This window comes from Narcine bancroftii, chromosome 11 (assembly GCF_036971445.1).
Source record: "Narcine bancroftii isolate sNarBan1 chromosome 11, sNarBan1.hap1, whole genome shotgun sequence".
In the NCBI taxonomy this organism is placed as follows: Eukaryota; Metazoa; Chordata; class Chondrichthyes; order Torpediniformes; family Narcinidae; genus Narcine; species Narcine bancroftii.
Genome location: NC_091479.1, coordinates 69,987,973 through 70,011,267, shown reverse-complemented (window position 1 = coordinate 70,011,267; position 23,295 = coordinate 69,987,973). Strand labels below are relative to the sequence as shown.

At 38.6% G+C, this 23,295-nt stretch overlaps 1 protein-coding gene across 1 annotated transcript in view; it reads left to right on the top strand.

The window, feature by feature from the left end:
- Window positions 1–22,964, top strand: part of LOC138745872 (sortilin-like) — a 125,463-nt gene extending 102,499 nt beyond the window's left edge. Inside the window, exons 13-21 of the mRNA XM_069903324.1 lie at window positions 1,612–1,714; window positions 1,830–2,001; window positions 3,737–3,930; window positions 4,276–4,465; window positions 5,322–5,438; window positions 7,110–7,215; window positions 10,000–10,106; window positions 15,856–15,973; window positions 20,907–22,964. Coding sequence (XP_069759425.1) covers window positions 1,612–1,714; window positions 1,830–2,001; window positions 3,737–3,930; window positions 4,276–4,465; window positions 5,322–5,438; window positions 7,110–7,215; window positions 10,000–10,106; window positions 15,856–15,973; window positions 20,907–20,921 — 1,122 coding nt within the window. The 3' untranslated portion in view covers window positions 20,922–22,964. The remainder of the gene's footprint in view (window positions 1–1,611; window positions 1,715–1,829; window positions 2,002–3,736; window positions 3,931–4,275; window positions 4,466–5,321; window positions 5,439–7,109; window positions 7,216–9,999; window positions 10,107–15,855; window positions 15,974–20,906) is intronic.
- Window positions 22,965–23,295: the final 331 nt, after the last annotated feature.

Genomic DNA, 23,295 nt, shown 5'->3' with positions numbered 1-23,295 from the left:
CCGCGAAGCCAAGCCAAAGAAAGAAGTGTAGAATGACTGTGATTGGCTGAGAGTGTAGCCACGCCTACTGGCAGGTCTTAACGGATTGCTCCAAGCCAGACCAGGTCATTCTGGACTGGTCGACCTACATGTGACATGCTCCAGTCTTTTAGTTAATAAAAGCCTTGGTTTGGATCAACAAGTCTTTGGTTCTTTTGACGCGCTCTACACTCACCTAACCCTAATCCTATCCCTAAGGTGTGAATATAAGGTCACCCACTGAGCAGACAATAAACTTACCCCAGGACATATCAAAATGCACAAGTACCGAAAAGGAAACAAGGCACTGGTCCCACCAAGAGCTAGAAACAGACACAGGGTATGAAAACATGAACCAACCAAAAGTGGCAGTTTATAGTAAAACAGAACCTCTGAGAGAGGAGACCAACACGAGGGATGATTATCTTGCTGCCTGCATACTGACAGACCCTAACCTTAGATTTGACACTAGGTCTGCCAGATTGTGAGCAAGCTGATCCATTGGTATGTCCTCAGTTTGAACAGTTTGAAGCCCACTGCCCTGCTCCCCACTGACAGCCCAGCACAAAATGTTGGAGAAGCTCAGCAGGTCAAACAGTGTCCACTGGGAGGTCACTGTGTTTCCAAACGGAGCAGAGATGCTGGGTGAAGTGATCTCCCAGTCTGCGACCGGTCTCTCCGATGTAGAGAATGCCACAAAGGGTGCACTGGATGCAGTAAATAAGTCCTCTAGATGTACAAATGAAGTGTTTCTTCACGTGAAAGGCCTGTTTGGGGCCCCAGACCGTGCTGATGGAGGAGGTGTGGGTGCAAGTGTTGCACCTCCCGTGGGTACAGGAGAAGGTGCCAGAGGTGTGATGGATAGGGAGGGATGATTTCATGAGGGAATCATGGATGGAGCAGTCCCTGCAGAAGGCCGAGAGGGGAAAAGAGGGAAAAATGTGTCTGATGGTGGGATAAATGTATCTGGTGGTTTGCAACCACAGTGATCTCCCAGTGGCTAACCACTTCAATTCCAAGTCACACTCCCACACTCACATGTCTGTCCATGGCCTTGTGTACTGTCCAACCCTGACCACCTGCAGACTGGAGGAACAACATCTTATTTTCTGTCTGGGCATACTCTGGCCACATGGCATGAACATTGACTTTACTGTTTGCCATTAAACCTACTTGCTTTTTCTTCCTCTCCCCCTTTCCTGTCCTTCCAGTTCTTTCACCTACACAGCCCTACCACCCCACCCCTTCTTTTCTCCACCTATTATCTCCAGCCTTGGCACCTACTCCCCCGTCCCCCCCCCACCCACCTAACTCTTTTGTTCGGACGCTTGCTGGCATTTTCTCGTACTTTGACGAAGGGCTTAAGCCTGAAAGTTCGGATATGTATTTTTACCTTTGCTACATAAAGGACACTGTTTGAGCTGTTGAACTTCTCCAGCATTTGTTTTTACTTCAACCACAGTCTCTACAGAATTTTGTGATTTACTTCAAAATTGAGTAAATATCTGCAGTGTCAACATGAAAGGATCACATTTATGATAATTGTCATCACTTTTCTAAAATGTCAGCAAAAACACTTGTCTTTGTTTCCAGTGTAATCTCCATATCCATGCCGCCTATAGCATCTCTCAGACCTTGGATGTACCTTTGCCCCCACTCACTGCACCCAATGCAGTTGGATTGATCTTAGCCCATGGTAACATGACCTTTTTGTTATCTTCTGATTATTTCAATTTTACAATTTTTTTTTCAAACTTGTCTCTGGATTCTCCATTAAGTGAAATTATTTTTCTGTGTATCTTTTGTGACAGGTAGTGTAGGCGATGCCATCTCCACACTGATTCCAGATGTATATGTGTCAGATGATGGTGGATATACTTGGTTAAAAGCATTGACTGGACCGCACCATTATGCCATTCTTGACTCAGGAGGCCTAATCGTGGCAGTGGAATCCCATCCAGACAGGCCCATAGACATTATAAAGTATGCAACAGTTTCAAATAATATTGATAATCTTGTTAGACATCTGGCAGTTGTGTTTGTCTTTTAGTTTTATTTTAGCTTATTCTTCTGAGTTGTTGCCTTTCAAAGTGTAAATCAGTGAAGATACTTGAATGCATGCTTGAAAATTGTTTCAGCTTCTGCTTAAGATATAAAATATGCATTTAATTGAAAGTCACAAACATAATAAGCCATAATTTGCAACTGCTCATGCATATCGACTAAAATTGTTAAGATTTGAGGTAGGACCATAGGAGAACAAATTTGATTGGGAGAACACTCAGGCGTTTCTCACATCTAAGTGGCTAAGTGCAGTGTAAGTTATTTGGGGCTCTGCCTTAAAATAAAATTCTTTCTGCTGGAAGAAATCTGTAGGAATCCAAGCCCCATTCCTAGCCTGAGGACACATCCATTATTGTAGTACCTTCATAAAACTGCCAACCCAATGCCAAGCCACAAACAAAAGTGGAGATGCAAGAACCTTTAACTTTATCTGAGTATACCAGACTCTAGCTTCACTGCACAGATCAATATATTTGTCCCAATTTGTCCCCTGCAGAATTTAGGACATCCTGACGTCAACTCAGAAAAGTAAAAGAGTTTTAACAGCAAGCTCCAATCCCATAATAATTTCAGTAAAATGTTGAATGCTTGTGGTTGGTTATATTTACATTGGTAGCAGGGATAATTAAATAACACTAAGCAGAATTTAAAATCTGGAACTGTATTTGTGGCCTTGAGCAAGACAGAATGGGGTTATGAACATGGTCAAAAAAGCACAATTGTAATTTCGAATAACAACTTCATTTTTCTGGAGTGGCTGCAATAGTTTTAAATTGAAAGAAGTCCATACATCTCCAACAAATTTGTTTCAAGAAGAAAATGATTGAGTATTTTAAAGAAACTGTTTGGCTAAATTCTAACACTTGTTTTTGAGTGTCCAGGTCTCCCTCAAGGGTGATTACAATAGAATGTGGTTTGGGAGACGATTCCTGCTACCCTTTGTCTAAGAAAGAAGCTTGAAATGTTTAAGATGAAAAACCATCACACATAGGAGCAGAAATATGCTGTTCAGACCATTGAGTCTGCTCTGCCATTTAATCATGAGCTGATCCATTTTCCCACTCAGCCTACTGCCTCTCCTTCTCACTCTTACTGTTTCTGGGAAGTTTTGACTGGAGGAGAAGTTCAAACAGCTCTCACTCTGGTGAAAATAATGCCATCAGAGCTGTAGTGATATGTATACATGTATAAACCGCTGCTGCTCTGTACATAAATGGCTGGCCCGCCCATTGATGACTCGACCCCATGTAACCCCTCCCCCTCCGATCTGGCTATAAAGGTTGACCTCCCTGCCCCCTTCTATTCATTTGAGCACATGGAGTTGGGCCAGCCAAAATCTAATGTGTATTAAAGCATATCGTTCCTCACTCAGTCTTGTCATTTAAAACCAGCAGATGGTCAGATTGGGAGAAATGCTGGATAAGGCCCCTGCTTCATTTTAACTGGCTCCAAAACATTTAAAATGCAAATTTATGTGTTCTAACCTGACTCAACTACCTCAACAAAATATATAGTCCAAATGTTTATTTACTGCTATTCGTTCTGTTGGACTGCTTGTTCTTAACTTTCCATACACAATCGTTTTCATGGCATCTATACTTTTTAATCATTAATCATATTCTTGTACGTGATCACATCTTTTATTTTTGTTCAGGTATTCGACTGATGAAGGTCAATGTTGGAAGCATTATAACTTCACAAATGAGACATTTATGTTTGTGGGGCTTGTATCAGAACCAGGAACCAAGTCGATGAACATCAGCCTCTGGGGATACAAACAGAAAAACATTTATGAAACTACCTGGCTGTCAATAACCATTGACTTTGAGGAGCTTCTAACCAGAGACTGTAAGTTTCACTTGGCATCTTTCTGATGGCTTTCAGTATTTTTGTGTCTTGAGTTGACCAATTCCGAACCCAAGCCAAAGAAGGAAGCTGGGTAAAGCCACTGTACTGTTTCAGTCTTACCCTTGTCTTTCCCTCATTTACAACGTCTGTTTCATCCCTTGCAATATTCTGTACACTGTGAGGCAGGAGTTGATCTGTGATTTCTTCCTGATTTTTGATACAGGCCAACTCTTGTGATCATTCCCTACTCCAAGATGTATGATCCTCCTATGCATCACAATGTCCAAGTCATGAAAATCTTCCATTCATTGAAGGAGATTTCTTAAAATGGAATTTTTTTTTCAGGTCAAGATAAGGATTATGTCAGATGGCTAGCACATTCTACAGAAGTTGGTACAAAAACTGACGGTTGCATTTTGGGATACAAAGAAACATTTCAGAGGCTTGCAAAGGCCTCTGTTTGCAGAAATGGCAGGGATTATATTATCAGCAAAGAACAAAACTTCTGCCCATGCTCTCTCGATGATTATATGTGGTATGTGCCAACTCAGTACATTCAACCTGTTTCACCTGCTTGAACTTGACGGCGCCTCTATAATTTTAAAACAATACTGGACGTATAAATCCAGTTATGAAAAACCTCTTGAAGATAATCATTTGTCACATCGTTACCAATAATGTTTACTTTGAAAACAAATTACAATTTATTTTCAATGTCCAACCGTTTCAAATTGGGCCTTTGATATAATGCATAGTTTTTTCATTTTATTTAATTAAAGGTTTATATTCAGAAACATTCAAATATTACATTGGAAGACTGTGACATATTAAGTGAAGGAAGCCTTATAGATGAAAATGTCAGCCTTCACTGCAGAGATTCATTTGGGTTAATTTACACCAGCTTCTTAGATAGTATTCTCAAAGTCTTATTTTGTACACAAGAGGCAGCAAAATTCTGACAGGAAATTATAAATGTGAACCAAGCGAATGACAGGCAGGCATATCAACAAAAAGATAGTAGGTAGATGAGACTGAAGCAAGATACTTGTGGAAGAGCATCAACAGTAAAACAGAGGTGGCAAGAATCTGGTCCTGAGGCCAAGATCAGATAAACAATGATCTTATTAACAATAGAAGAAGCAAGAAGATAGGTATCTGCAACAGGCAGATCTGGAGAGGAGACACTTACCATTGCTAGTTCACCTTTTTGCAACAGGTAGGCAGAGAACTGAAACCTGAATATTTGGCAGTTTTAGAGATGAAAGCAAGAGTTTATATTTTGGGTCAATGATGCACTCCATAATCTCCACAAGATGACATTCAGCAGGTAGAATTGTTAATCATTAATAACCATTAAAAATGTTATTTTTCTTTTTGCTTCCTCCTGTCAGTGATTTTGGATATTATCGTGAAGGAAATAGTAATGAATGTAAAGAACAACCAGATTTAAAGAATCGTGTACTGGAATTTTGCTTACAAGGGAAAGAGGAGCTGTTGAAAACAGATGGGTAGGCTATTCCGTTTGACAATGTGTTAATGTCTCCTACCTTTTGACATGTATCACCATGTGACTAACGTGTATTACATGTATAAAATCCAATTTAGTTTCACCAAAGTAAAAGTGAGAAGATGGAGGGGAAATCTGTTGTTATGAGAGGAGCAATTCAGTGATTCATAAAGTTTCAGAGTGGAGCCAAAAGATTCTGCAGAAACTGGGATCTGGAGCAAACGATAAACTGCTGAAAGAACTCAGCAGTTGTGAATCTTTCATCAATCATGAGTTTCAAAATATTCTATGCTTGGAGCTTTGGATTGTAAAATAATGACTAAACACTTTTTTTAAAAAAGAACAATAATATTTTAATCTTGCTCAGCAGTTCTACATAAGCATGAAGTTAGTAGAGGAAGGTCACAGGTCAAAAGTTGTCCGGTGACAAATGTATTCAGAGGAGTGTGGGGAGAGAGTTTAAGAATGTTAGGTGGTGGAACTGGATTTGGGAATATTGGGTTTGGGAGTGGTATTCCAATTGGCATGAGAGAGAAAAATTAAAGCACTCAGACACAATGCCATAATTAGATCCATACTTATTAAATTGCACTCCAGCAGACCTCACCGATCTTTTGCGCACTTTATCTATTTGTGGACTAAGTATGCAAATAAATTTTAATGTAGTAAAGTCAAACTAAATTGTGAATCGTAACTGAACATGCCCTGTTGCCTCAATGCAGAATCACATCATGGGTTCCAGTTTCCTCCCATGTCCCAGAGACGAGCAGTTTGCTTGATTAATTAGTTACTATAAATTGCTCTAAAGAAGCCTAGGTGCATTCCACTTTTACTTGCAACAGAAAAAAACCCAGATGAAATGACAAATGTTCACTCTTCAGTTCATTCTGATTTCTTTGTAAGAGTGATTTGTGTGTCATTAGCTTGCCAAAAATATATTATGCCTCACCTTTACATTTTGAGCCAGCAAACCCTTCCAGACCTGAATCTCATGTTGTAACCCACAACTCTCCAAGATGGACTGAGCTTTCACTGTGGTCGATGATCTTTATGGGCAGTTTTCATTCCAAGTTTATAATGCCAAGGGGAAAACCTTCCCCTTACGTACAATGTAGTAGTATTACTCTCTCTGATGTGACCTAAATGTGACCTTTTATAATTGCCATTTATTTCAGTTCTTTCCTTAAATATTGGTGATCAAATGATTGCTTTGAGACCATAATTTTTCAAGTTTCTCGTCCAACTTCAGCATGAAACTTCCATTGAATGAGAGCTAAAATCCAGTGGTAGTACCTTCATTGGATGATCAGGAGAGCAGAATAGACTGGGTGATGGAGAACTGTTATATTTTCTGCACTTTCAATATCTTTACACATTAGTGCAAATCTTCCCAGCCTGAGATGGATAATCTTTGCTGTCAGTCATGCCCTCCAATCTTCAGTCAACAACTCAGTTGTTTGCTGGTTGGCAAAATGAAGTAACAGGGAAAACCAGAACTTCAATCCACATCGCAGGTGTTTGAATAAATATGTTCTTCTACTTACCAGAGGATGTCTCTGTGAAATCTTGGGTGTTTCCAAGTTGTTACTCAAGTTTTAAAATTAACATTAAAAAATATATCATAATATGAAGTTGTTATCATTGAAGTTGTTTACTTTGTCAATTCTTTAAGGTATCGAAAAGTTCCGGGAGATAAATGTGAAGGTGGTTTCGTACCCAATCGAACAGAACAAATGACAAGCACAAGGTGTGAGCAAATTTTGTCAGTGAAAGACCCAGTAAGTAAGCTTCTACTTTAGAATGAAGTAACTCACCTATTTATCTTCCTTTCAGATTACTAGGGCAAGGCTAGGTTTTGGCACGAGGGCAGTTTCCTGAATGTGCACCACCTCCGATAGCTGCAGCGAAGACCATTGGTAAATTGTGGGTGGGATGTCATGCAAAACACACGCCATAGCAGGATTATACTTCACATTCCTCCAACCATGGCTTTCGCTTATGGCGCAAGATGTGTAAAAGCATCAGTTTCTCTTCAGCCTCATCAGTTTAGTTTTTAATTGATTTTAATTTGGATACAGCATGATAACATGCCCTTCTGTCCTACGAGCCCACCATGCTGCAAAAATATACCAGCAACCCTATTCATTTTTGAAGAGTGGGAGGAATGTAGAGCATCCGGAAGAACCCCACGCAGACATGGGACAACGTACAAACTCTTTAAAGACAGCGCCAGGTTTGAATCTGGGTCACTGGTGCTGTAACAGCATTGAGATAACCATGCCACCCATGGTTTATATGTAATAATAGTGATTTGAAATGAGTCAGTGGCCTTAAAGACACAGGTCAGCTTAGCAGTTGAACATGGTATTACAATCTCGACAGAACAAACTAGATTTCAAGGGATCTGACAGATTTTATAGTTTATGAAACTCTTTAGGTTAAAACTTGGGTTCCTCTTGAATGAATATTAACATCATTGAATGTGAAACATGAAAGTCTACAGATTTTTTTTAAGTAAAAACACAGAAATGCCGAAGGAACTTCGGTTTTTAAGCGTCACGGGACATAAAGATATATTAAATATATTACTGACGTTTCGAGTCTGAGTTCTTCAAGGTAAGATTAAAAAGCAGACAGGTGCCTATATTTAAAAGGCTGGTGAAAATGGAAGAATGGGAGGGGGAGTACAGACCAAAAGATAAGCGTTAATTGGAAAAGGGAGGAGAGAGAAAGTTAGAGGAAAGGATTGATGGGGGCGAGGCTAACAGAAACCATTCTGGCAGTGCATGAGACCATTGACAGACATGTCGGCAAGGGAATGAAGTGGGCAATTGAAATAGATGGCCACTGGGAGATCCATGCTATTGCGGTGGACAGAGGAGAGGTGCTCAATGAAGCACTCTCCCACTCTACGTCCAGTCTCTCTGATGTAGAGGAGACTGCAATGGGAGCACTGGATACAATAGATGACCCCTGTAGATTCACAAGAGAAATATTGCTTCACTTGAATGGACTGTTTAGAGCCCCAAATGGTGCTGAGGGAGGAAGTGTGGGTGCAAGGGAGGAGTGGACAAAGGAGTCGCAGGGAGGGGTCCCTGCAGAAGCCAGTGTTGTGTGATGGGGAAAGAACCAGTGTTGAGTGATGAACCAACAAATAATAACGTTATTTACTATCAACCTGTCAAGCACCACCTCAGCTAATTGAATGATCTGCACTGGTAACTCAGATGGAAGCTGAAGAACAATAAAATTTTTTAAGAACTGCATTTCTAGTTTTGGCTGTTATCTCTGAATCAATACAATCAACCACAAGATAGTCCTTTGCTATTGTTAAAGGCTTGCTCTGATTAAAGCGGATTTCACATTTGCTTGCATTGCAAATAGATTGCAGTTCAAAGGTTGGATACATCAATGCACAGATTTTACTGCAATTAAATCAAAATCAAATTATGCCACATCTTCCAACAGAAATTTATGCAGAAGTTTCCTGAAAATCTTATTTACTGACTCTTGAATGAGCTAGAGCGAAGAAATCAAGATAATCCATCTATGGTCAAGGAAAGATCAAAATTCCTTATTCCTTCATTGTTTCTAATTATGCATGCACATCAACATTTAAAACCACTATATGTATGCATAGTTGGCTGAACTTATTTGGAAGAAAAAATAACATAGGAGCTTTTAAAGACTTTTGAAGTAAATAATTCCCAAAGGATCATTAACCCTTATTAATCTCTCCACATATAAAATCGACATAGGACTTTCACTCAAAGGATGCCTCATACTTTCTAACTATTCTCTAACTAGTTGAAAACCTAGCTTTCAACATATTTATAATATTTACAAATCTCTACACTGTGCGAGTCCTCTGATCTGGTGGTGGGCCTGTCAGCAAATTCTCCACTGTTAGTGGTGGGAGATCTAAACAATCTACCTCTGCTTCACTACAGCACAATTGCAGCCCAACAGTAATTAAATGACAACTTTGAAATTTCTTATTTGCGTTTGCATAAAATTGCGAGGCACTGTTGGCACCATTCCAGCATAAAGCCAGTGTCTGTAAGGAGACTGTCCATTGTCCCCATGACATGCTTGGGGTTTCCTCTGGGTGCTCTGGTTTCCAGCCACCCTCCAATAACATGGGATTTGTTAGTGCATTGGATGGCACGGGCTTGTGGGTTGGAAGGGCCTGTTACTGTGCTGTATTTCAAAATTAATTAAAATTGCACGAGATGATGGCATTTGTGAAATAAAACCAGAAATCCTCCCCTTGGATTGTCTCCTCTTCCACTGATTATTTCCAGCAGTTTTTTTTAATTTCAAGTTTCTAGAATTTGTATTATTTTGCTTCTGGATGCCTGTGCCTTTGTGAGCCCAACTCACATGCCATCAACAAATTTGTCGATGACACCGCGGTCGTCGGCAGAATCACAGACAACAAATGTAAAAAAGCGTATCTCCTAAGTGGAGTTAGGGGAATGAAAATGTTTTTTTTTAAAAAGTGAGTGTCTTATAAATAAGTTCTTTCTGAATATTATACACGTTGTAACATTTATTAATAGATGTCCAAGATCACGATTATCACCATTGTTTTGAGTGTCCTGGGAGCATCTGTGCTGATGATAACAGGCATTGCCCTTATTTTCAAGAAATATGTGTGTGGAGGAAGGTAAGTGGAGTTAGAACTCTGTAATTGATCATCTTGCTTTAAGATGCTGATCATTTATAATTAACGAAATTAACTCCTGCTGTTCAGCATTTCAGATATGACACTTTTGTGAGGAGAATCAAATGGTAACTACTCAGCAGCACAGACCATGGGTTCTGCTGAGCAAGCGGCATCATTCTAATTATCATCTTGTCGTACCAAACGTCCCAATCTCACCCTCTTCCTATCCATGTCCAGTTATGGCCTTTTCCCAGTTGGCCTGCGCTCCTTCCCCTGCCCTTTCTCCCCTTCTCTCCCAGCCTTTTTATTCAGATGCCTGCTTGCTCTTTGTTCGTATCTCAAGGAAGGGCTCAAGCCCAAAACGTGGACATGGCAAAACCTGCTGAGTTACTCCAGCATTTTTGTGTTTTTACTACAATCTGCAGATTTGTGTTTCTGTCTATTAACAAGAATAATTGGCTGGTTGATAAATTCTATTTCAATAAATTAAGACAAGGATTTATTGCAGTCGTAGCATGCGTAAAATTATGGACATAATGAGATTCATGACAACATCATCCACAGCAAGTGACTGCAGTTTTGCATGTGGAAATGGTGAGCTGAAGTCAAAGTTTTGGTAATGCAATGTATCCAGAATGATGCAGTCACCTGTAAAGTTTAGTCCAGGACAGTGTACAATCCCTAGAATAATTAATGCTGAGTTCATCAATCGAGAGAGAGGGTGGCGGGGGGGTGGGGGGGGGGGGGGGGGAGGTGGCTATTAGTGAGTTCGTTGTGGGGATCAAGCAGGAAGTGGCATGAGTTTTGAAGATGTTGTTACCTGTCAGTGAAAAGGGAATGATCCAATTGTCATGGTCAATATGAGAATCAATAACACCGAAAGGAAAAAGATGCACAAGTAGCTAGGGTCCAAATTAAAATTGAGATCAGGGAATCCCTGGTTTACTCACTGAGCCATATGCAAATGAACATAGCGACAAAGTGATTAGAGAGTGAATGGGGCGGCGGGTGGGGGGGAAGAGGAGGCTCAAAGATTGGTGCAGGAGAAGAGTTATAATTCATGGGGCCTAATACTAAGGATAGAGTGGTCTTCTCTGTTGGAATGACCTTGACTCAAAGTGAGCTGGGACCAATGTCTTTGCAAATTAAATCACAAGAATTAAAGATAAGAGTTTAATATTAGTTGGGGAGAGAGATGATAAGTGGGAGGAAGAGGGGTTAAATAAGGGAAAATTTAAAAAGTTGAAGAGAAAGGACAAAACCATAGTCCTAATAGAAACGAGGTTAAGATACCAGACACCATTATAAACCAATAGCGCTTACAAATGTAAAAAAGATATCTCCTAATTGGAGTTAGGGGACGGCAGAATGTTTAAAAAAAATTGAAGTCTATCAATCTGAATGTGAACAGCAATCATTACAAGGCTAGATGAAGAATAAATGAGCATCATCCAATACCTTTGAACCACTTAATAGTCCATGGTTCATCCTTGTATTGGTAGTTACAACTGAAGATACCTGTCGTACTTTAGTTAATCCTGCGCATATTATTTTAGTTATTTTTTTTATTCCACTTAATAATAAATCCTGGTACTTTCCTCATTCCATTGTCTGGCTAACTCGTGTGTAATTCTATACTTTAAGTAATGGAGTTGCATGCAAACATCAGATTTATAGGGACATTCAAGAATGTATGGTTCTTTGCAAGATGAGCAATGCTGCCACTTTCAAAACCAAAGAATACAGGTCCTCGGGATTAAATGGCTTCCCTGCCCATCCATATTCTGTGGTATTTTATATATTAATACTAATTTCACTCTTATCTTCGTGAAGGTAAACCTCATTTTCTCCACTATTGTGGGAAAGCTTTTGATTGCTTTCCTGAAAAGGTAATCAAAACATATCATGTTTCTTTTCTCTGCCATTTTCTTGATTCTTTCTGTGATTTGGAACAGCCATTCTTAACCTTTTTTTGACGATGCCCCCATTGGGTCTCTGCTCAAAGTTTATGCGCCCCTTTCCCTGTGAAGCAGCAAGTTTAGTTGGTTTCTTCTGTAATTCTCTCCTCCCGGCCACATTTTTAAAAAAAATTTATGTTACATGAGGTGAAAAGAAAATGAGGTTTTTACTCTGAGTGTAACTGGCTTGTGGTTCCAGAACAATCAGAAATCATTCTTATTGAACATGTAGGAAAGAAGAAAGCATGGCAAAAAAAAATTTAAAAATTCTTAGAGTACAATAATTAGTACACAGAGTCATTAGGAACCTTAAGCATAAACTTGAGGATGTAAAAAGTTAATAAAAATAACTTTAAAAATAATTCTTATAAAATTATTCAGTAAGATCCTTGAACTTGATGTTTCTGTGCAAGGTTTTTGCTTTCAGGCTCCTAATTGGATTGTTATAGTCAAAAGTCACCTTCTTGTTCCTGGATTTTATCAAGGAAACTACCTTGCTAAATCCACATTCAACTAAGTCTGTTGCTGGAAAGGCAATGAAAAATATTTTGGCCTTTTCCCATAGTTTTAGAAACCCATTCAGCAGATCACTCTTAACGCAAAAATCTTTCTGAAATTGATTAAACTTCTGACGTGCAATTATATCACTCTGAAGATCAATCAGCCTCTCTTGAATTTCTGCGTTAACATCGTTGGGTTGTTTCTCAAATGGATCTAATATCCAATGGAGGATATTGAGATTTAACACGTCGCTAAATCTTTCTTTCAGATCTGTGTATATTTGCTTTAGATGTTTCACATAATCAGAAATGCCATCATCCCTCCGTGCCACTGTGCTCATATTTAGAAATTGTAAAATTCCTGGCGTCTGATACTACTACAATAAACTGAGCTTTTTAAGAAAAGAAACAATGGCTTCCTTTCTGACAATGAGGTTATGTATTTAACCTTCAAGGTCTTGTTCAATAAATTGAGCTTGTCAAAAATATCTGCCAGACAAACTAGATGCAAAGGCACATATGTCTTCTCCTTGCTTGTTCTGTGAGAGAACAGAAACAATTCTATCCCGGAGTGCAACAAAATGACAAAGACAATTTCCTTTGGACAGCCACCTCACCTTACTGTGCAGCAGCTGCACCTGGAAATATTTGTCTTTTTCTTCTCACAGCTGCCGGAATTGATGATCTTGAAGGGGATGTGATTTTTATAAAGTTTACAGTCTTTATGACAATTAAAACCGAAGCATTTAAACGTCTTCCTATGTTTTTAGCCACTAAGTGCTCCCTATGAATGACACAATAAACAGTAAAGACTGAAAGTATAACATTTTTAGACGTGTGATGAACCCTCTGTATTGTCCAACAAATGAAGGAAATTCATCAGTTGCACAGGCAACTATGATCTCAAATTGAATTCTTAACTCTTTAAAAATGGTCAGTCCCTTAGTATCTGTTTTAATTCTTCTGGCAAACCACATCTCTTCCATTAGCTCATTTCCATTCCAAAATTTGACATAAGCCATGTGAAGAGTACCATTCTCTTGTAGAATTACTTGAATTATAATGAAATGACCAGTTGTTTTTCAATGTCCCCTTCCATCTCATCAATTCTTCTAGAAACAGTGAAATTATTCAAATGAATTGCCTGGATAGTTTCTTTGACATACAAGTTCATGACATCAGATGTTATTATGGACATTGAAGGCAATATAAGAGATTCAGTAACATTTTGAGCATTTCCACTTGTAACAATCAATTCACTGATCTTGCATGATGCAAGAAGACCCTTTTATGATTTCTGTGACGTTTCTGTAATCATCAGTAATCATTCAGATATTATTATGGACACTGAAAGTCTTGGCCTTCTCTCAAAATTATCTTGAAGGCTTTTGAAATAATCCAAGGGTTTATCTATCTTCTCTTTGTGTACAGTCTCTAAATGTTGTTTCAGCTTGCTTGACCTCATGCTTTCATTTGAAAATGGAATCAAACAAATCAAACACATAAGCAGAGAGGGGTTTTGTGGAGACATAATGAAACTATATGATAAATATTCCACTGAATAGTACCAACACTTTTTTTTGCCTGGGGTAAAATTATTTCTGAAAGTAACAAAATGTTACTATTACAAAAAGAAAGCACTTCTTACAGGGATAGCTCAAAAGTCAGCTGAACTTTTATGGAAAATAATGAACAAAGTATACCTCCTTCAATAAAGCCAGACAAACATTCACTACCCATCATGAACAACCAAAACAGATGAAAGAAATATGGAGAAAAACACTTACTGAAGGCGATAGAACAAAAAGGGGAAAACTGCATGGAAACCAATTCGTAGCAAAGCTGGTTCCACATCAGTCAAACACAATCCTGTCAAAGCAAGGAACACTCTGAAAACATTGTTAATTTTTTGCATTTATCTAGGTCATTCTAGGCTGCCTCCATCCTTGAAAAATTACACATTGCTTGGAAAGTATGCACCCAGCTTTGCAGGAAATTCCGTCTTTCCCCCAAAAAAATGTTTAATCCATTCATTTTCCAGGTCCCACCATTATGGATTTCAGGCTCTGGCCCTCCTTAAATATTCTGTGCCCCCTGTTGAGAATGCTGGATTAGAAGAATGAGAAGAATCTCATTGAAGCAAACCACATTCTCCTGTTTGGGGAGTATAGAACCTGTGGTCACAGTCCCAAATTAAAGAGTGAGCTACTCAAGATTATAGGAGAAGAAAGTTCACCCTAGAGCAGTAAATTTTTATAATTCTCCATAAAGAAATTGTGGAGACTCTATTGTTGGGGTATATTCAAGATGGAGGTGAATAGACTGGATATTCAATCAAAGCTATTAATTTTTTGCTGGAGAGTGAACCTGAGGTAAAAGATCTTAGAACAGTACAGCTCAGTATGAGCTCTTCGGCCTATGGTGTTGTGCCAACTTATATAAACCATGATTAATTAATCTAACCCTTCTCTCACAGTCCATAACCCTCCTTATCTTATTGAATAACAGAAGAGCACAAGGAGCCAAATGGCTTCTTCCTGCTTCCATTCTTTTATTCTATTTATTCTTTTGTACTATTTAAACTGCCTGACTTTTCATGCATTATTATTGTTAGCCTTACTTTATTTTTTATAGTAATGTTGTAAGATGGTTATAATATAATATATAATATATAATATATAATTATAATATAAATGCTGCAAAACATCAAATTTCATGACTTGATCATGACCATAAATCCTGATTCTGATATGGTAGATGCACTTTGGTTACTCAAATTCATAACCCAGGGCATAGATTATTAATTTGGAGACAGGAGTTCAAATCCTATCAAATTCCCTGCAGAATTTAAAGTCGGTTCATAATCTAGAATTTTAAATGTTGTGTGTAACTAGTAATGATACCCACATTATCACTGGAAAAAAACTCACACATCTGGTTCCTCCTTTAGAGGAGGAAATTTGCCATCATTGTTCCGTCCATCATGTATGCCTTCCTGAAATGCTTAAGCAAGCCACACACTTCAAGTGCCATTAGACATAGGCAATCAGTGCTGCCCTTACTTGCGATGTCCAGATCCTGAAAAGTGATTAAAAAGAGTAAATTAATGCACATGTATATTTCAGGAGATTTCTTACTGATAATGTATTTCTAGCATTTTGTGATTTAAATAAGCAAACATTTCATTTTCTGGTAAATGTTGAAGCAGCTTGGATCCTAAAAGTGTAATGTGGTATATGTCTACAATTGAGCATGAAATTAATCAATGGCTGATTTCTCCTTTCTATGTAGGGCCTTGGTCTATCGTTATTCAGTTCTGCAAACCAATACTGATGAAGTCTGTATTGCTGAAAGCCTGGATAGCAACAGATCAAACACCGAAAGAACGTATCACGATGATTCTGATGTGGTGAGAAATTTGGAAATTTGCTAGTGGATAATTCGTAGAGTATCTTGTCAAGTCTCATCGTGATTTTTTAAAATTTAAATGTCAAAAGAGATATGGATCCTGCTGGACAGTTTCTTGAGCAGATTGTCTAAACCAGTGATTTTCAACCTTTTTCTTTCCACTCACATACCACCTTAAGTAATCCCTTACTAATCACAGAGCACCTATGGCATAAGGAAAACTTAAAATGATATGTGAGTGGAAAGAAAAAGGTTGATAACCACTGGTCTAAACCATTTGGCAGAATACGTCAGTACCAAAACTTTCAAACTAGTATCAAGACCTTGTGGTTCTCCAATCAAACCCTCAATCCTGTAGTAAACTGCTCTAAGACAGCTGTGGTCAGGGTGAGACTGTTATCTATTTCCTTCAGCTGTGCACTCTTGTTGAGAGGATCTGGAAATTAATGCTATGATATTGAGATTTGTCTCAAACAGCTGCATAACACATGGCTCTGCAAGTTGTTGCACAGGTACAAACATCAGCTACAGTTGGAAGATCATCAACCCAACGAAAACCTGTGGTCTGCCTGAAACCTGCTGGTTTTCCAGCTCAGGGAGACATCCACAAATGAAGGTGGCAGATTGACACTTTCCAAGATGGAGAACTTTGTGGTGTAGTTCCCTCAAAGATTGTGTGGGGAAGGGTCACTGTTCAAGGCTACAAGGTGCCTGTTTTTCTGTGCTGTAACGTTCTATTGAAACGGAGCTTGCCCACAGCCAAAACATTTCCTCTTGAAAGTCCTCCCTTTGTTCAATTACAAACTTTAATTTCAGTTTGAGAGGAAATGGACATCTGATTTTTGGATAGCACAGATAAAAGGAGTAACTGGAGAGAGATTGGAGAAGGGAAGTCTTTATGGCTGCTGGTTTGGGATCAGTTTTGAGGGAGTTGAAAAGGCTGGGCATTTTATTTCTTAACAGAAGTGGGACTAATTTTTCTGTGGAAAGGGTCCTGAGATTACAACAGTTTTGATCTGTTTGTTGATATATTCCTAACTTTAAAATCTACCTTTGTGGATTCTCATTCCTTTGCATCACTAAGCAATTTATTTATTTCAATAAAATGGCACCCCTCCAATTGATTCTTTTTATCCTAGACTAGTCAATATAATTTTAGTAGCTTTCTAAACCTTATGAAATTATTATCCTGCCTTCATTTGACTTGGTTTATTTCCCTGCATCAAGTCTGTCGATGCTGCCTTCCTCAATGGGCCACTCTGTTCTTGAAATTTCAATCCCCATTTTCACTATGACTTTGAATATCTTCACAATTTCCCTGCAAATTGCCAGTTTAGTTTTGTTTGTCAGAATCTGTTTCTTCTCAACAGATAGATTCTGACAAACAAAAATTGGGTGGCGTGGGCCGAAAGGGCTATCTGTATGTCAAAAGTCACAAATGCTGAAAGTATAACAGAAAATACTGGAAACCCTCACCAGGTCAGACTCCAGCAGGAAAGAGAAACAGGAGTTCAGGTGGCAGAATCTTCATCAGAATCCTATGATGAATCTTCAATCTGAAATGTTCATGCTATTTCTTAGATGGATTCTGACCATGGTCATGCTTCCTCTCTACAGGCAAGCATTGGCATGCAAGTTCCATGTTACTCTCCTTTCTGTTCTGGTCTTCCTGTGTTTCAGCTAGATTATTGCCTCAATATCATAATCCCACATGATTATTGTGCCTGAGGACTGACATTTTTAGACAATTCTTTAGTCAAACTGCATGTACTGTAAACCCATGTCAGATTTGCACTTTCTCTTAATCTTATTCTGTCTTTTTAAAAAAAATCAGTCTCCGTGACTTGTTTGAGTGCTACTTATCTCTACAGATGCTTTTTGCGACCTTTTGCTTTTGTTAATGGTGCATTCCTGTGCCCAAACCCCTGCTAAATTGGTTTAAACCTCCTGCCACAATGCAAGTGAATTTTCCTGCTGGGGCATTGGCTCCGGTTTTGTTGTGGTGCAATCTCTCTCGTCTTTCTAGGTTCCTCCTTCCCCAGAACTGGTCTTAATGTCCCAGCAATAGGGAGATGCCCTCCTCCTAAACTATCTCTCTAGTCGCATGTTTAACTGTGATATCCTCTGTTTGATATTGAAAAGGACATGGCTTAGGGAATTAACGGAAGATTACCTCCATCGTGCTTCTTCTTCATGACCTTTTTTCCCAAATCCTTTATTTATCTACTATTGGTATTGATGAGGTCCATGACCTCTGGCTGGTCGCCCTTCTTCTCTGGAATTTTCTGCAGCGACTCAGTAATTTCCTGGCATTAGGGAGGCAACATACCATTCTGAAACGACTTCTTCTGCATCACCTGAGGCATTGCTCACTTGACCTTTCTTCTCTCTCCCCATGAAGCTGAGTTACCTATGGCACCATGGTCTTTGGCTCCAAGCACACTCCTTGAGGAAACCTCCATCAATAATTAAGAGTTAAATAAGAGAGCAACAAGCCCTCTGTGAGTGCTCCTGAACTGTTTTTTAATCAGTCTGGAAGTCACCCATTTCCTCTCTATCTGTGTACTTGAAACCTGCATTCGAATCATGTAATTCATAAAACAGTTTTGTGGAAGCCCCTCAATTGCTTTTTTCTAAAGCTCCAAAACTCTAACTTTGAGCTCCTTCAGTTGACAACACTGTTTGACCAGGACTTAGCAAGAATCCAGATGTTCTCATTCAGCACTTCATGGATTGGAGGTTCCCTGCCGTACCTCAACTAGACCATTCTTTAAGTACCATTGCAATTAAGTATTTGCTATGTTAATTTCCATGAGGACCCTTCTTTAAATCCTCACTTCTTTGTTTTAACTAAATACTAGTTTAAACTTGCAGATCTTCTGTGACTTAAAATATCTTTAAATTCATCAGGCCTGTTTTCCCATTCTTTTGAAGCTAACTTTTATTGCCTCTCTTTATGATGGAAATGTAAACGCTGCAGTTGTTTTTGGTTCCATTTCATTGACCAGCTGTCTGCCAGTTCCATCAGCTGGCCTGTCATTTTGGCATCTATCATTGTGTCCCCATGGTTCCCTCAGAATCCAAATTTTGCATCATTTGGAAATTGTGCCCTGCATTCCCAAGGCTAGTCCATAGATGTTAATGTTCCAGGCACTACCTTTGGAGAAAACCATAGTACGCACCACTCCATTCCAAAGATCAACTATTCTCTGCTACACCTTATTTCCTTTTTAAAATGTATTACCCGTATTGCCACTTCTTCTTTGTCCCGCAGGCTTCAATTTTTATGACGGTAATTTTGCAGCATATTATTGAATGTACTTTGCAAGTTCCATATATATTTACTCGTGCAGAAGTCGAATTCTGTAGACCATTTTTTTATAATGTCAAATTTATGGGATTGACTATTACTTGGATACTACCTTTGAGGGGCTCAAATTCACACTAGAATCTAAAATACCAAATCACTGGCAGATGTCCAAATGATCTCTAAATGAATAAAGAACAAAAACACAATGAATTAAAGTAATAATACAGAGTATGCACATCAAAACACATCCTACCACGGGGGGAGGGCAAGACTACTGTAAGTATCTGCATCATCAGAGGCGTCGGGAGTTCAATCGACAGACGGGAGTGGCCAATGTGAGAGTCCTCATTTGAGGTGTCGGGCGCTCTGATGGCCGGGCGTCCGGGGCTGAGTCATGAGTCTGTTCGAGGTGTTGGGACCTCTATTGGACAGGCAGCCTGGGCTGAGTTGTGTCCAAGTTTGAGGGCATTGGGAGCTCCCATGGGCGAGTGGCAGGGGCCAAGGCAAGAATCTATTCGAGGTGTTGGGATTTCTGGTGGACAGCCAGGTGAGAGACTAGGATTGATTTTTACATGAGATAGATGGAAAATACTAGATTTTTGGCCAAAAATAAGGTATTTTTACATGAGTATATACAGTACATATCCACCTGTTACCTCATCAAGAAATTTTATCATTTTACAAGATTTGTCTTTAACATAAGCTCTTTCTCGAATCCATTTATCCAACAAATTTCTAATTCAGTCACTGTTTATCATTTCTAAAGGTATCCTGACCATCAAAGTTAAATTACCTGGAATGTCATAACTGGGATAATGCTGGATGGCTTTCTGAAAATTGCAGTGTCCACAATTAAACAGCTATGAGGGGTGGGTTTTGGATCATGTTATAAAGAGAAGGCTTTGGAGAGACCAGAGGGATGCAATTCATTGGACAGATCTTTGAAAGATGCAGCATGGATACAATTGAGCTGAATTATCTCCTCCTAGGATATGGCTAAAGATCATTTATCATTGGTTATTTTTGTTTAAAAAAAGACAAATACTAGATCAGCAAAAGAATTGGTCACATACTTAGTTCTTTGAGGAGTATTTCCATAGGGGATGTTAGTTTAATAGGTTCAATCCAGACCTTGGCTGCTGCCACATGGAATCTGCAAATTCTCCGTGACCAGATAGGTTTTCTCCAACGTTCCAAAGATGTGCAGGCTGGTGGGTTAATTGGCCACAGTTAATTACCTTTTGGGTATAGGTGAGAAGACTGACATGAATTAATGGGAATGTGGACAGAATAAATAATGGGGTTAAAGTAAAATTGTGGACTCAGTGGGGTAAAAAACCTGTTTCTATGCTGTATCTGACTATGACTAATGACTTTTACAAAATAGACTGAACATTATTGCTCTCTTTATTTATCCTATGATTGACACCTTAATAAACAGATCCAAGAGCTCAGGTTATGCAATTTTAAATATGTTAACATAATTACTTATTGAGAGCCTTAGGAAATGATATCTGAACATGATTCTGTTTGCTTTTGTTTTATTTCATAAATCATGTCAAATTAAATGTTTTGTTGCAAATATACTTCAATATCAATCAATCTCTTTTCCTTTCCATCCTAGGATCTTATCGAGTAATGCTGCACTTGGTCTCAATGGTATTGTAACCATTATTTTCCAGCCTCAATGTGTAAAGTGGACTTTGATTCAATAAGTCATCGGTTTGTATAAAGAACATTGCCAGGTACCCTTGTTAGTACTTCCTTCCTGCTAGTCAGCGTCCCTAGATCATCGTTGCATTTTGCAAGTCAGGTATTTTTGTGCTGCGATTAATAAAGAGTGAAAATATAATTATTTTTACTGTGTGATTATGTTCATGTAGCTAATAACATTTCGTTGGGCAAATTTCAAACAGGATCAACTCTACAAGTCCTGTGTCAGTGGTGATGCTTTGCTTAATGCCAACATGTTTTGCAAAAATAGTTCCTGTCCCAAACAAAGCATGGTATAAAGACAGGCAATGAACTGGTGATTTTTTTTTCAATATTTACAAAGAGCCTTCTTACATAAAGTACTTTATTATTTTTTTAAATCATTGATTATTTAAACTGTGTAAAAAAATCAATACAATAGACAGATGCCTAATGGTTTGGCTTCATTGTTGGAGTCTTAATCTGGTTTAGAGAATGATTTGCCCATGATAGAACCCATTACATGTTTTTCATTTTGATTGGCAATAGGCTCTATTCTGCCAAATCTGTCAAGCAAAAATCAACCCCATGGCTTTCAATTCATGATAAAACCAACAAGAAAGCCCATTCTCGTTTACTATTCCAAAGAACCTAAAATGTTGATGATTCTTCCCCGCCACAAAATGCTGAGATTGTCCAGCAGGTTACTTTTTGCTCCAGATTTTATAATCTGCTCTCTTCTATACAGCTTATCCCCAGAATTACCCCAGTTTTACTCCATCAGACCTATCAGAGACATTTCCCCCTCTACCACTATCGATGCAAACTAATGCAAACAACTAATGCAAACAAACTTTGCTCTCCATCCTATTTCCGTCAAAAGATCTTTGACCTGAGATATTAACTCTTATTCTTTTCCCACAGATGTACCCTCACCTGATGAATCTAATATTTTCTGTTTATATACCAGTGGTCAGTTTCCTGATTCAAGCTCTCCAATCCCCTCTAAATCTTGATAAAAGGTTCTGGTCAAAACATCACCTATTCTTTATCTCCCACTGATACTGTTCAATCCTCTGAGTTCCTCCAGATTGGATTTGGATCTTTTTTAAAAAATGCTATCTCATTTGAGAACGAAGGATATTTATGCTTAGTTTTCAGAGTTGCCTATGCACTTTCTCTCCCGCCTGTTGAAAGAAAAGAGTAAGTCACGAGATCAATAGGAAGCGAACCTAAGCACAGTTGAAATTTCCGACCACGTTGCCAAGCAAGTTTTTTTTAAACTTAACCTTGTGGGTAGGAAGTACCTTTTGCAAGCAAATGTAACATAACACTTTTATCACCCCAAGACTGAACTTTGAAGACAACAGGAGAAAAGATGTGCAAAATTTAGAGAATTTTATGGAAAATATTTTAAAATCTCTGATAGAAGTACATTATTTATATACAAAGAAAGAATTTGGAGCACATGGAAATATTGCATGTGATTTCTGTTAACTGAAACTACTATTGGAAATTATATTGTTCTTTACCAAGTGAATCTTCTCAGTCATGGTGGGTGGGTGGTGGAGGTAGTTTGTCAGAATCTCAACTTGTGCAACAGAATGCTACAACCATGATAGACTAAACTAGACAATGCTGATGCATCTCCAAATGGCCAAGACTGGTATTGAATGAGGAATCTCTCTGCAACTGAACTCAAAACTAGTCGGGCATTTTACAACCTCAGTGGCTGGTTGCACTTGTTCATTCTGTTTAAATACAGTGAGAGACTGCTCACTGCCTATTCTCCTCCACCCACAGCTATCAATCAATAGAGAATGAACCACTTCCTATTCTTAAAACATTAATGCTGTGAACTGTTTGAATTTCTGAAATAATTGAACATGGTATTTGTGTTGGTGGATGAGCTTGGTTCATTCTGCAAAGTCAATTGTCAAAACAAGTTCATGTTGTTCTTGTAACTGCTAAATAAATTGTGCTTTCCTGACTACTTTTGCACAAGACTGTCTTTGCATTGACTGTTCACATAGAAAGAAAGTATACACCCCAGCAAATGAACAGCTAAACTTGGTTTTATCATCCTTCAAGGGGTTGTGAGTTCCTGGGATATGAGAATGTGATCAGGGATGTTATAATAATGTACATTGTACAAGGTGTATGACAGTAAACTCATTATTATAACAAAATTCTCACTTGCTGCAGCCAAACAGGTACTTGTAAAGAAAAGCTATGACAGTAAACTATATGAATTAAACTAAAAGAAACAATAAAATACATAACACAATATAAAATAAGCATTCACAGTAATCAGAGTGCAA